The 14,337-nt window shown below is 49.6% G+C and overlaps 1 protein-coding gene across 5 annotated transcripts in view; it reads right to left on the reverse strand.

Moving 5' to 3' along the window:
• Window positions 1-14,337, reverse strand: part of RASGRF1 (Ras protein specific guanine nucleotide releasing factor 1) — a 130,365-nt gene that overhangs the window by 41,090 nt on the left and 74,938 nt on the right. For 2 of the 5 annotated variants that reach the window (XM_001153586.6, XM_063794263.1), the window contains exons 13-17: window positions 13,812-13,894; window positions 10,995-11,033; window positions 4,675-4,932; window positions 2,314-2,687; window positions 196-321 (exon numbers count right to left, since the gene is read on the reverse strand). In XM_001153586.6, the coding sequence (XP_001153586.1) occupies window positions 196-321; window positions 2,314-2,687; window positions 4,675-4,932; window positions 10,995-11,033; window positions 13,812-13,894 (880 nt within the window). The remainder of the gene's footprint in view (window positions 1-195; window positions 322-2,313; window positions 2,688-4,674; window positions 4,933-10,994; window positions 11,034-13,811; window positions 13,895-14,337) is intronic. The other 3 variants (XM_009429654.4, XM_001153395.6, XM_009429655.4) reach the window with 3 other exon arrangements.

Below are 14,337 nucleotides of genomic sequence, written 5' to 3' on the forward strand. Positions count from 1 at the left end.
TGCCCACAGCCCCTTCCCTTGGGGTGGTGGGGGGGTGGTGGTGGTGGGTGGGTTATGAAATATCAGAAAAGTTACTGCTCTTAGGAGTCACTCATAAAGCATAAGGGATGACACCCACTTGCCTTGACTCGACTTGACCTACTGCCCTCTCCCAAACTGGAAATCTATTTGTGGTTTTGAATTGGTGCATTGTACCTGAAGAATTTTTGCTTTTGACTGATTTGGGTGTTGTTGGAGATTTAGTTGGTGATGTTTCAGTATCACCATCATCACTCTGGTTTTGATCAATATCTGACTCCTCTCTCATGGAGACTTCTGAGCCTGGGAGAAAAGAAATAAATAATTTTACTTTTCTCAATTTTAATTTTAAATTTTAAATATTTGATTTTAAAATTTATGTCTATAATTTACTGAGGCAAAACAGAGTAAACTTGGGATACAGCCGCTGAAGAAAGTTTAACAGCTTTGTTTCCCGCAGGACTCATCAGAACCTTTCTCTTGCTAATGAGCACTGTCGATCTCCAAGGTGGCTTTTGCTCCACCAGGGCTTCTCAAACCTTACCAGACACACCTGGGGATCTTGTCAGAATGCAAATTCTGATTCAGGGGTCTCAGGCAGGGCCTGAGAGTCTGCATTTCTAACAGGTTCCAGGTGATGGCCATGTGGTTGGTCCACGGACCACACTTTGAGTTACACGATCTCTCTTTTTTTTTTTGGTGAAGCTTATTAGTTAAGGTGACCATGTGCTCCAGTTTTCCTCTGCTTTTAACCTATTGCCCCATGCCCCTGGTCACTCTTAAAATGTCCTGTCTTGGACAATTAATTATAGAGGCTTCCTAATCTTGGGAGACTCCTGGTCCACACACCCTGGGGAGGCTGATGAATTATATTAAAAGCCTAGGTCTGGCAAAGTGAGGTCTTGGTCAGAAACTCTTAACTGCTCTGGGCCTCAGTTTACCCATGTAGAAAGTGGATGTAGTTGCATCTGACCTTGAGAACACAAAAGCCACAGGTCTTCTCTTTAGACAAGAATGTCCACAGGCACATGCACACGCACACACATTTATACATAACAAATACACATACACACATATACACACACACACAGTTTGGCACATAATTAGATTCATGGGCTCCTGGATCACCAGTCAAGAAGCCTGGTACCAGATGACTTCTCAGGACTGCCTTGCGTTACATTTCAGCATGTGAAATTATGAAATTTCTGGCAGGCCATTTCCTTGGTGACTGACTTTCAGCTGCATGCATCACCCATTAACTGCATGTGCCACGGTGAGTGTTACTTGGTATGGAGCCCGGCGGAGGATTTATCTCGCCCCAGCTGTGCCCTCTGCTGGGGGTGCCCTCTGCCTTCCCTCTTGCCAGCTCAGAGGAGAGAAATCCTTCCCTCTTCAAAGGCCTCCTCCTCAAAGCCTGGGGCGTCTGACCAGCCCCTGGCTGCACGTGGGTGCGTGCGTGTGTGCACGTGCTCTCATGTGCTAACCAAGACAATGCTTGTGGCACCCAAGATGTGGCCTGTTCGGATCTAAATCAGAACCAGACCTGACACTTTTAGAACAGTCAGGAGAAACCCTGAGAGTAGGGAGGCTCCAGCCTGTCTCACACTCAGCATTCCAGGTCTGCCTGGCGTCCAGCTGTCCCCGAAACACACAAGGCCTTTTCTTGCTCCTCAGTCATTCCCATCCTGTTCCCATGGTCTAGAATGTTCTCCTTTCCTCTTGGTAAAAATTGAGATCGAACAGTTCTTCCGGGAAGCCTTCTATGACGCCCCTAATGGTGTTCCCACCCCAACCCTCTGTGCCCCTGGAGCATCCTCCTGACACATGCCATTCGTATCAGGTGTCCACATTTCAGTGTCTGGTCTGGATCCTCAGACAGACTGAATCCCAGGGGGCAGGAGCTGCTGATGACCTCTTCTCTCCCGGGCCCTGAATGGGCCTGGCCCAGGCCCTGTCCTCTGCAGACATGGACAAACACAGGGATGCCGTAGGATGCTGTGGTCAGGGCAGAGGGATGCCTAAATTGCTCGTGATGGGAACTGACTCATCTAAAGTGTGGCGATGCCCTGGGAATTTCTGCCTGCCTCCCCCCGCAGCCTGGGCTCCCACATACGGCTTCCTCTCTGCACCGCCCAGACTCTGTGCTGCTTCCACGATCTGCCTGGTGGGACCCCCAAGCCTCTCCCTTCCTTCCCCATGGGAGCAGGAAGAGCAGCCCTGAGGCCTTGCTGGGCCAGGCTGAGCCTCAGTGGGGCTGGGAGGCTGGGGGGCAGCTCCGACGGCATGGCCACTCACTCTGCTTGCTGAGCGCCGAAGGGTCTTCGGGCTTCTCAGGGGTCGTATCGCCCTCATCTGGAATCTTGTTGGTGAAGCTGCTGGACACATAGAGCTTGCTGGTGTCCAGCGTGGCCTTGCTGAAGGGCGACATGGCCGAGTACATGCTGGTGTAGCCATTGGAGTTGCAGCTGAGGGCGGCCAGGTCCAGGGCCTTGCCGCCGGTGATGATGGGGATGTTCAGGGAGAGCTTCCGCCGGCGGCTCGGTGACGATGTCTTGGTGATGGACAGAGGTGGCGGCGAGGAGAACTTGCGGGTGGCGCGCGGGGACTTGGGGGGTTCACCGTACAGGAGCTTATTGTTCTGGCCACTGGCAAACAGGAGCTCCAGCGACCTGTGGGGAGGGCGGGGGTGAAAATGACAGTTAGCGTAGGCCTGCCTGCCCGCCTAGGCCTGAGGGCCGTCTCCGGTGGGGCTCGGAGTGGCAGCAACGGCTCCATCATTCTTAGGATCCCTGAAACCCAAACCTGAGCTGATCCTCTGAGCAGGGACAATGCGATTAAATGGCCTGGGGCCGAGGGTCCTGCTCTGGATGGTTTGGGCAGAGGATCTGGGGCTTCTATGCTCCGCCCCCCACCCCATCAGGGCAGCAGCTGCAGCGTCTGACCTGAAGTGCTAAGGGTCCCCTGAGCTGCGGACTGTGCAAAACCCCCTCCATCCCACACAGGGCCTGCTCCCGCCTACACTCTCTGGCCTCATCCTTAGAGAGGTCCTCAGGCATGTTTTGTGGAATGAGGAAGCTGAGGCTCAGAGACAGGAAATGACTCATCTGATGCCTCCTACTCTAAACCCAGGGTCCTTTCCACCTGCTTTGGGGCTTGAGCGGCCCTATATGCAAACTTAGGGGGATGGGAAGCTGAAAGTGGCCCCTACCATCCTCATGACAGGGTTCCACCTCAGGCCAGGCTGGAAACAGGTTATACATCCAGAACATTGCAAACCATAGCTTGTCTCATCGAGGCTGTCTGCTCCACGTTGCACACAGGATAGGATTTATCTTTTAACCCTCACTGTTGCCCCAGGACGTAGGCACTCTTATTCCTACAGGATAACTGCAGGAATGTCACAGGTAGGAAACTGAGTCTCAGAGAGGTTAAGGGACTCAGCCAAGGCCATAGGGCTGAGAGCTGGCTCTGAACCAGCCTCTTTGTTCTGCAGGGCACTGCTGCTGGGAAAGGAAGGACACTGTCTGCTGGGCCCCTGGGAATGATCTCAGTGACTTTTAGGGGGTAAATCCATCCTGGATGGGATGTTTGCTTCTGTTTTCTCAGAGCCCTGGGAAGCTGATCCTTGAGGTTTCAGAAGTTCAGGGCAGAGAGGCAAGATGTACCCTGCCCCAGTGAGGCCTGAGGTGGGGGCAGGAGGAGGGAACAGAAGAGGGAACGGGTGTATTCTGGGTTGTTGCGTTGCTCTGGCAGCAGAGGTGTGGATTGGGGGAGGAATGGTGAGGTTCCTGGGGAGCCCTGGGGAGCCAGTGTGATTCAGGAGCTCTGCTCCAGGCAGCCCTAGAGCTGAGGCTCTGGCATAATGTCTTGCCTAGGGTGTTTTGGGGCAGGGCACTCAGAGAGCCTCTGAGCCTCTGAGGGCTGGGATGGGCTGTCCACAACTGGGATCTGGGTAGGTGGCCTCTTGGAAAAGATAATCACCTACCATTCCTGGATGCAATGAGGTCCATTAGGGGCCTGAGCCAATCCCTGAACTTGGCCTACTGCTGGGCAGCCTTGGCCAAGTCCTTCATTGCCCCATGACTTTTGGGAAGCAAAGGCTAAGGTGGCCTGCACTCCTTATGTTGACTCACCCCAAGTAGGCCAAAAAGGGCTCCATCATTTCTCAGAGTAGGAGGTGGTCTAAGCAAAGCAGGGGTAAGAGTCCTTTCTCCCTCCCTCCCTCCCTTCCTTCCTTCCTCTCTGCCTTTATTTTTCTTTCTCCCTCTCCCTCTCTCCTTCTGTCCTCCTTCCCCTCCTCATTTCCTTTCTCTTTTTTCACCAAAGGAAGCACTGTCCTTTGGTGACGGTGGGACCCTGTGCTTCCAGGAGCGGGGCTAAGAGGTGAGAGCACCCTCCACACCCCAGGATCCTGGCAGGTGGAGATGGAAGAAGCTGAGACTGAGCAGTAGCACCAGGCAGGTGAGCTGTCCCTGCCTCTCTGCAGAGGGAGGCTTGGTTCCTGGGGAGAGGGGGCGGTGGCGGTGTGTGTCCCGCAGCACCCCAGCACGTTACTGCTGCTCCTCCAGGGACCTTCCAGGTCACCCCCCGGCCCCGTGCAAGCTCAGTTTTCCTCCAAGGCTTGGAAGCTCTCCGGGCATGGGAGGAGGAGGGCACCTCAGCCACCTGGCAGGAATGGCACTGATAGGCTTCTTGTAGATGGTAATGAGCTTGTCCAGGACCACGATGGCGGTGGTGAAGACGCGGTAGGAGTGCAGGAAGGTGTTGAGGAAGTCGATGCTCAGGAAGCGCAGGTCCGTCAGCCTCTCCAGCAGCCGCTCCACACTGGCGTAGCGGATCTGCAGCACTTTGCAGGAGTTCATGGTTTTGCTGAAGCGAATGTCAACATCATCACAATATAAGGAGGCGTCGGACCTGAGAGGGGAGGAGGGATGCAGAGGTGAAGTGGGTCTAAAGGCATCTGAATGGCACCCACCAGGCCTGCTCATCACTGCTTCCCCCACACACTGACAACACAGGATGGTCTTATTAAGAGAACAAGCTTGGGAAGGATGACACTGAAGGAGGGCTACAACTTCTTTTTCCCAATATCCTAAAAACTCTCCATTATAAAACCCCTAGAAATACTGGAGAAGTATCACAAATTGAAAAACATTTGTTGTTGAGTTCACAAGATGTAAGGAACTCTGTTTACACAAATGTGTATGTGGATGGGGTGCAGTGGCTCACGCCTGTAATCCCAGCACTTTGGGAGGCTGAGGTGGGAGGATCACTTGAGGTCAGGAGCTCAAGACCAGCCTGGGCAACATGGCGAAACCCTGTCTCTCGTAAAAATACAAAAGTTAGCTAGGTGTGGTGGCCCATACCTGTAATACCAGTTACTAGCGAGGCTGAGGCACAAGAATCGCTTGAACCCGGGAGATGGAGGTTGCAGTGAGCCGAGACTGTGACATTGCCCTTCAGCCTGGGTGACACAGCGAGACTCTGCCTCAAAAAAAAATATGTGTACATGAATGTTCTTAGCAGCATTATTTGTAATAGCCCCAAAGTGGAAACTACCCAGGTGTCCATCAGCTGATACATGGAAAAACAAAATGTGGTCTATTTGATCTGCTAGCAGCTGCCAAGATGTGAGGACAGGTGTCCAGTGCAGTTAGCCAGAACAAAGGGGCTAAGATGGGGTGAACTTGCAGGGGTCTTGTTTCAGCTGCTTGTGAACTTGAGGTCAGCAGCCTCTACAGGGCATAGTGGGAACCAGTGGCCCTGAAGGCTGCTGTACCACACAGCGCCCTCTGGTGCTTACACCACTGGAATCGTGTTTTATTGGTCATCCAATGGGAGCTATTAGGACTCTTGGGCAACTCTGGGTTTTCATTTTTTGGACATTGTGAGTCTTTGTAATCATGTTTTACTTTTTGTTTTGACTACCAAGAATCTTAGAATCAAATATAGTGCTCATTTCTTTTTATTTACTTCTTTAGTTTTTGTTTGTCCTTATTACTTACATGCTGATGGCCGTATCTAGTTTTTTTTTTTTTTTTTTTTTTTTTTAATGAGATAAGGTCTCATTTGCTCAGGGTGGAGTGCAGTGCGGTGGTGTGATCATGGCTCACTGCAGCCTTGCTCTCCTGGGCTCAAGTGATCCTCCTGCCTTACCCTCCCCAGTAGCTGGGATTACAGGTACATGCCACTATGCCTCGCTAATTTTTGTATTTTTTGGTAGAGACATGGTTTCACCATGTTGCCCAGGCTGGTCTCGAATTCCAGGGCTCAAGCAATCCTCCTGCCTTGGCCTCCCAAAGTGTGACAAGTGTGAGCCACTGTGCCCAGACTATCTAGTTTTTCTTTTTTTTTTTTCTGTTTTTTGAGATGGAGTCTTGCTCTGTCACCCAAGCTGGAGTGCCTCTGCCTCCACGATTCAAGTGATTCTCCTGCCTCAGCCTCCCGAGTAGCTGGGATTACAGGCATGCGCCACCACGCCCAGCTAATTTTTGTATTCTTAGTAGAGATGGGGTTTCACCATGTTGGCCAGGCTGGTCTCAAACTCTTGACCTCTTGATCCACCTGCCTTGGCCTCCCAGAGTGCTGGGATTACAGGCGTGAGCCACCGCACCTGGCTCACCTGTTCTTTCGAGGGTATCTTCTACCTAGGAGTGCAGATAGTGCTCAGAGGAAGTGAGCAAATGGACATAGCATCCCTTTCACACTGTCTTTCTTAAATACTTTTCTTTGGAAGCATTCTTGGGATTTGAAATAAATAAACTTTATCGAGTGCCTTCAATGAGCAGGGCAGTGGGATTTCTTTTTAGGATGAGAACAATATGGGAAAAGCACAGGGCCCGTAAAGATACTGCAGTTCAAAAAGAGACCATTCCAAAGAAACCGAGGAAATGCTGCCTTCTAAGTTAGCTTTGCTGCAAGACACAAAACATTTTAGAAAACTCCTGATTTGGTTTCCACCAAGATTCAGGAAAGTATACACTGCATCTATGGGACCTCGAGAAGCAACCATGAAGAGGGAGTAATCCAAGGTCAGAAGGATTTCCTTGACATGAAAAACAAGAGTGCTAAATTGAAGGCTGGGACGGATGCAGCAAATGGCAGATCGGACACTCAGAAAATCTGAGTGGTCTATTAAACACATTTGAGAAAGTCCCCTAGAACTCAGAGAAGGACAAAGAGGTTGAAATGACAGAAAATGGAAGCAACACAGAGCGGACAGAGAGGGGACCTCTCACTACCGTGAGACAAAGTAGCAAACGAGAGAAGCCACGCCTGCTCATTTCTTCTTGCTGGCATGACTCCACAAGGCCCCTGACTCTGTGACGATGTGCATCGCTCCGGAAAGATGCTTTGAGGACAAAGAAGGCCAGAGCACACGGCCTCCCAGGTCTCTTGCCTGAGTCTCTATTCTCCCTACAAGATAAATGACCCTCGTCCTTGCCTTTCCCAAACATAATATGACGTCTGATAAGGTTAGTGATGATGCCCCTGTCATCTCTAACCAGACGCACTCTCAGGCCCAAACCTTGATGTGATTCTGCTTCAGTGTCACTTCTCAGCAAGTCTGATGTGATTCTGCAGGTGCTGAACCCCCCATCTGCATTTAAGCAGTGGGCTGAAACACTGTGCTGATATCTGATAGGACCTCACAGAAGGGTGGCTCCCGGGCTGCTGGCCTCCGTCTACAGTCCTCAGGAAGGCTTCTGAAGAAAACAAACCTGAATTCTTTAAAAGCTTGATCATTTTTCCTTTAGTCAACACTAAAAGTCTCAAAAGGAAGGTGAGAAACTGTGAAGAAGCAATAATAAAAGAAATACTGGGCTGGAGGAAGTGCCTGGGACAGCAACATCGAGTAAGGGCTACGTCCAGCCCTGGAGGCTGAAGGGGCTCAGGAACTGTCTCTCAAATGAAGCCAAGTCATTCCCACTGGGCTGCATGTTTCAGAGGGAGAGTACAGCTACTCCCATGTCACGGATCCCAAAGCATCCAGCCCAGACCTGGCATCCAAATAGGGATCATCTGACCCCTCTGGCAAGGGTTTGCTTCTAGCACCTTCTCTGTGGGCTCCTGCCACCGGAAGGGGAAGAGAAAGTGAAGAAAAGCCCCTGCATTCTCTACTCCTTCCTTTTCCTTTCCTTTGCTGTTTTAAACCTCACAATCACTGTTGGTTCCAGTGCCTCTGGCAATTCCAATATTCTTTTTTTTTTTTCTTTTTAATTGAGATGGACTCCCGTGCTGTTGCCCAGGCTGGAGTGCAGTGGTGCGATCTTGGCTCACTGCAACCTCCGCCTCCCGGGTTCAAGTGATTCTCCTGCCTCAGCCTCCTGAGTAGCTGAGATTACAGGTGCCCACCACCACACCCAGCTAATTTTTTGTGTTTTAGTAGAGACGGGGTTTCACTGTGTTGCCCAGGCTGGTCTGGAACTCCTGACCTTGTGACCTGCCCACCTTGGCCTCCCAAAGTGCTGGGATTACAGGAGTGAGCCACTGCACCAAGCCTCTTTCTTTTTTTTTTTCTTTTTTTTTTTTTTTTTTTTGAGATAGAGTCTCACTCACTCTGTCGCCCAGTCTGGAGGGCAGTGGCACAATGTCAGCTCATGGCAACCTCCACCTCTGGGGCTCAAGCAATTCTCCTGCCTCAGACTCCTGAGTAGCTGGGATTACAGGCATGCACCACAATGACCAGCTAATTTTTTGTATTTTTAGTAGAGATGGGTTTTCACTGTGTTGGCCAGGCTGGTCTCGACCTCCTGACCTCAATTGATCTGCCTGCCTCAGCCTCCCAAAGTGCCGGGATTACAGGCTTGAGTCACCGCACCCGGCAATATTTCCAATATTCTGTAGAACTATCCTGGACTTCAGCTTCCCTGTCTGCAAAATGGGAGAGTGCATTAAAGTAGGCAGACTGGTAGCAGTGGCCCAGAGCTGTGCTTCCAGACTCAACACAAGAGAGTGCTGTGATCCATTAGCAATGTCTGCCAGGGGCTCTGGATGGGAGATGACTGGCTTGAGTGCCAGATACTTGCTATCCCTGCTAGAAAGTGTATTCAGTGCCTTACAATGTGAACATTTTCTCAGTGGAAATTCAGATTTGCTTCTCTCTGATCTTTCAACACTTCTTGATGAATGCTCCAAGTGGTATTCCTGTCTCCCAGGCATCAATGACAGGCGTTGCCTGAAGGGAAAAGGACTTTCTCTTTCTTTTTTCCCAGGGAGAGTGCCCCCACCTTGAGTCTACCTGCTCTCGAGGCCACATGTTGGGGCAGAGCCTCAGCCCCAGGAGCCTGGCAGGTGGAAGGAGACTTTTCAGTTTTGGGTTGCTGGTGGCTGACCCGAGATGCTGACCGCTACATCCATCCATAGAGCTGCTGCGGGAAGGCCTGGATGCATCATGTTAGGGGCTGGTGGGAGTACTCGGGACACGTGGGGCGTATACCTTTGTCTTGCAAACCCAAAATCAGGATGCTCTTGACTCAGTCTGAGAACAGGGAACTGTGCCAGAAACTCAGCACGTTTTGGGAGACATATGGAAGGAATACCCCCAACTTCCCACCTATCACCCCTGCACCTTTCTCCAGCTAGGCTATCCACTCCCCACTCTCCCCATAAGAGTGGCTGGCAGTGGGGAGCCTGCCACTCCCCTGGGTTTGGCCCTATCACCTACAGAATAAAGCCCCACTCCTTGCCGGTCGCGTTACCGTGATCTGACCCTTGCCCACCGCCAGCCCCATCTTTCATTATGTCATGTGGATCGCTGTATTATTTAAGAAAGTCAAATTGGGCCATAAAAATAAGAGAATTAAATAAGGAAGACAGATGAAGCTAAGTACAGAAGATTTATACTAGACACAGTATACCAAGGAGAGCACCTACATGCTGAACATAGGAAGGGACAGAGGGACCAAAGGCACTAAATAGCCAAATATTGATGCTATGCTTAATATTCATGAGGCATATGGGACATTCAATATTTATTAGGTCTTAAGTCAGCCACCCATTGGCAATGGCTATTCTGACCCTCTGTGTCCCCTGCCCAAGAATGCAGAGAAAGGTGTAGCTGTTCTCCAGGTGAACTGATGGCTACAGCTGTGGCCAGGCACTCGCCCCTATACCAGAGAGAGGGCAAGTCTGTGCCATTGGCCCAAGTGCTTTCCATTGCATGGGCTCCTTGGTTCAAACTTCACTCCATCAGCAGTGAAGGCTGATGTGGCAGGGAGAGAGGTGGGACAAAGAAACACTGTGTCAGCAGGATGCAGGCAGTGTGGTCCTCCCATCTGCACACACACTAGCCTAACCAGCTATCTCATCGCCTTTCCCTGGTGTCTTGCTATGTGTTTGTAATTGATACACTATTAGCCAGGTGTGGTGGTGCATGCCTGTAGTCCCAGCTACTTGGGAGGCTGAGGTGGGAGGAACACTTGAGCCCAGGAGGTAGAGGCTGCAGTGAGCCGAGATCACACCACTGCACTCCAGCCTGGGTGACAGAGCGAGACCCTGTCTCAAAGAAAAAAAAAAAAATTGATACATTAGATGCCGTAATGAAGCATCTTAACTTAGCCTATGAATCTGTTCCAAAGCCTCTAGAATAGTTCGTCTGGTAGTGTACCTGGAGACCACAATTGCATCAAGGTCATTGCCTACATGACATCACTCTCCTCGACCCTGCACTCTCCCCAAACACCGTGCACTTTTTTGCCTCTGAACCTATGTTCATGCTGTTCCCTCTTCCCAGAATGCCCTTCCCCCTCAGTCGTCTAGCAAACTCCAACTGGTCCTTTGAGGCCAGCTTTAATGTCTCATTCCATAAGAAACCATCCTCAACTGTGCCAGGTAGATCTATCACTCATCTTCTGGACCTCGCCTGGATTACACAGATTCCATTTTACAGCATGCACTACACTGCTTTCTAATAATCTCTCTATGTCTCTCTCTCTCTCACTAAACAATGAATTTCCCGAGGACGGAGACCCCACCTGCTCATTTCTGCTTCCCTGGTCCCCTCCCTGGTCCTCCTGTGAAGAAAACCAGGCTTTAGATTGGTAAGCAGATGGGTCCTTGAAGGTGTAAGTTTAATCTGGACATTCCATTCACTTTATTACCATCATTGTTCAAAATTTTGTTATTTTTTTCTTTCATAGGTGATTTTAATTTTATTTTTGTTTCATCCACACTCTCTCTTTTTTTTGAGACAGAGTTTCACTCTGTCACCCAGGCTGGAGTGCAGTGGTGAGGTCTCGGCTCACTGCAACCTCTGCCTCCTAGGCTCAAGTGATGCTCTCGCCTCAGCCTTCTGAGTAGCTGGGATTACAGGCGCATGCCACCAGGCCTGGCTAATTTTTGTATTTTTAGTAGAGACGAGGTTTCACCATGTTGGTCAGGCTGGTCTTGGACTCCTGACCTTAAGTGATCCACCCACCTCGGCCTCCCAAAGTTCATCTGCTCCTTTTGCTGTCTCAATGGGCACCCTTTCCAGAGCATGAGTGGGTACTCACTAAACATATAATGGTAATTGAGTGGGTACTCACTAAACATATAATGGTAATTCCAGCTGTGAGTTTTATTGGATTATTGAAACGGATCTAGGAAGTAGGTAGATAGGTATTATCATGTTCCCCATTTACAATGTGAGAAACCCAAGCTCAGAAAGGTTAAGCAACTTGTCCATATTCACACACAAAGCTAGGGCTGGGGACCAGGTTTACACACAAAGCTGGGGCTGGGGACGAGGGTCACACACAAAGCTAGGGCTGGAGACCAGGGCTGTTGCCTTCAAGGCCAGACCTTTCTGCTGTACCCCACCACCTGTTCAGTGATGTAGTCATGAGGGGAATAATTCCTTATCAACTTGTGCAGAGGCTTAAAGACTTGGTGGACCTGAAACTGCCTCGGCTAGCTCCTGGCACACAGTAGGTTCATAAAGGGCTCACTTCATCAGACTTGACTTCAGAGTGGTGGCGAGTGGAAACAAAGGATTTCACACATTAAATCATATTCTGCATTAAACGCATTACATCTGCAGTTCCCCAGAGCATGTATGTGAAGTAGCAAACGGGCCTGGGTTACCCAGATGATTGTTCTGGCAACAGCAACATGGCCCAGGTGGGAGCAGAGTCCTAGCGTGCACCAGGTGAGCAAGGCAGGCTCAGAATTCAGAGGTGGGAATGGAGGCCAGAGAGCCAGTGGGCTCCAGGGTTGGGGCAGGAAGGAGGGTGTGGTGAGGGGGTTAGGCGTGCAGGTTACTGCAAGAGAATTGTGCCTGGTGCAGGTGAGGGAGGCTATATTACCCAGGGCTTGGAGAGCTGCGTTTAGTAGGACATTGTCTCTGGGGATTGTTCAAACAAACACAGTGGTCCTGGAGCCTGTGTTTTGGTTTTTCTGGTTTTTGAAATGTTCTATATATTCATTTTTTAATTAGGAAGAGAAAAATAGTTATTAAAAAAGAGTACATAAAGTTTCATTCCTAAATGTTATATTTTAAACAGCCTAATACAAAAATAATCCACATGTACAAAACAGATGAACCATAACAAAACTAAGCCAAAGCACCATAATAAAAAAAATTTTTAAAAATAGATGTTGGCATGGATGTGGTGAAAAGGTAAGACTTCTGTAACCCTTCTACACTGCTGGTGGGAATGAAAACTAGCACAACCACTATGGAAATCAGTGTGGAGATTCCTTAAAGAAGGAAAAGTGGAACTACCATTTGATCCAGCAACCCCACTACTGGGTATCTGCCCAGAGTAAAAGAAGTCATTACGCAAAAAAGATCCTTGCTCACGCATGTTTATAGCAGCACAATTCGCAAAAATGTGGAACTAACCCAAATGTCCATCAATCAATGAGTGGATAAAGAAATTGTGTTATATTTATATGATGGAATACTACTTGGCCATAAAAGGGAATGAATTAATGGCATTCACAGAAACCTGGATAGGACCGGAGACTATTATTCTAAGTGAAATAACTCAGGAATGGAAAACCAAACATTGTATGTTCTCATTCATAAGTGGGACCTAAGATATGAGGATGCAAAGGCATAAGAATGACACAGTGGACTTTGGGGACTCAGGGGGAAAGGGTAGGAAGGGGGTGAGGGATAAAAGACTACAAATTGGGGCCGGAGGCGGTGGCTCACACCTGTAATCCCAGCACTTTGGGAGGCTGAGGCAGGCAGATCACGAGATGGTCAGGAGATTGAGACCATACTGGCTAACATGGTGAAACCCTGTCTCTACTAAAAATACAAAACATTAGCCAGGCATGGTGGCACATGCCTGTAGTTCCACCTACTCAGGAGGCTGAGGCAGGAGAATTATTTGAACCCGGGAGGCAGAGGTTGCAGTGAGCTGAGATTGCACCACTGTACTCTAGCCTGGGTGACAGAGCAAGACTTGGTCTCAAAAAACAAACAAACAAACAAACAAAACAAAACAAAAAAAAGACTACAAATTGGGGTTCAGTGTATACTGCTGGGGTGACGGGTGCACCAAAATCTCACAAACCACCACTAAAGAACTTACTCATGTAACCAAATATCACCTGTTCCACAAAACCTATGGAAATAAAAAATTAAAAAAAACACACAAAAAAATTAGCCAAAGCAATCATCCAAATAGCAATCACCCAACTCAAAACAAACAAACAAGAAAACATCCAAAACACCCCCAAAGACAAAGCCCAGCATCTCTGAACCCCAGTAGCTGGCTCATCCCAGTGTCCTGGCTGTCACCTTGTGGTACTCAGTCTCTGGAATGCTGCCTGGTCAAGATGGGGTTAAGGGCACTTACTTGATCATCTGCGGCACAGTGACCTTGGAATTTTCTTCAAATGCGTTCATCATGAGCCCATTGCATCGGATGTTATCCACACACTGGAATCAGAGAGAGGACCCCAGGGTCAGAGCTCTCCATTCCTGGACCCAGGCCCACCAGGAGCTCTGCCAACTGTAAAGTTCACATGCCTCAGTCTGATACAGGGTCCTCAAGCTTCAAGGGCATTGTCTTGGCAAAGGCAGGGTCAGCGTGGCGCATCCTTTAGACTTTGGCTGGAAGTCAAGTCTCAGTTGAATGACCTTGGGGAACTTACTTGACCTCAAGTCTTAGTTTCATTATATGCAAAGTGGGGATAATGACTTCTACCTCACTGGGTTGATTACAGACAACCACTGGGATGCAAAATGAATGCATCTGACACTGACCATTCTGTTGCTGACCTCTGGGGTCCAGTGTCAAGGACAAGATCAGATCCATGGTGATGTGGGATCTCTCTCCTGGGAGGCCAGCCCAGCAGGGCCTCTGCGCCACTGCACGAGGG

Source organism: Pan troglodytes, chromosome 16 (assembly GCF_028858775.2).
Source record: "Pan troglodytes isolate AG18354 chromosome 16, NHGRI_mPanTro3-v2.0_pri, whole genome shotgun sequence".
Classification (NCBI taxonomy): domain Eukaryota; kingdom Metazoa; phylum Chordata; class Mammalia; order Primates; family Hominidae; genus Pan; species Pan troglodytes.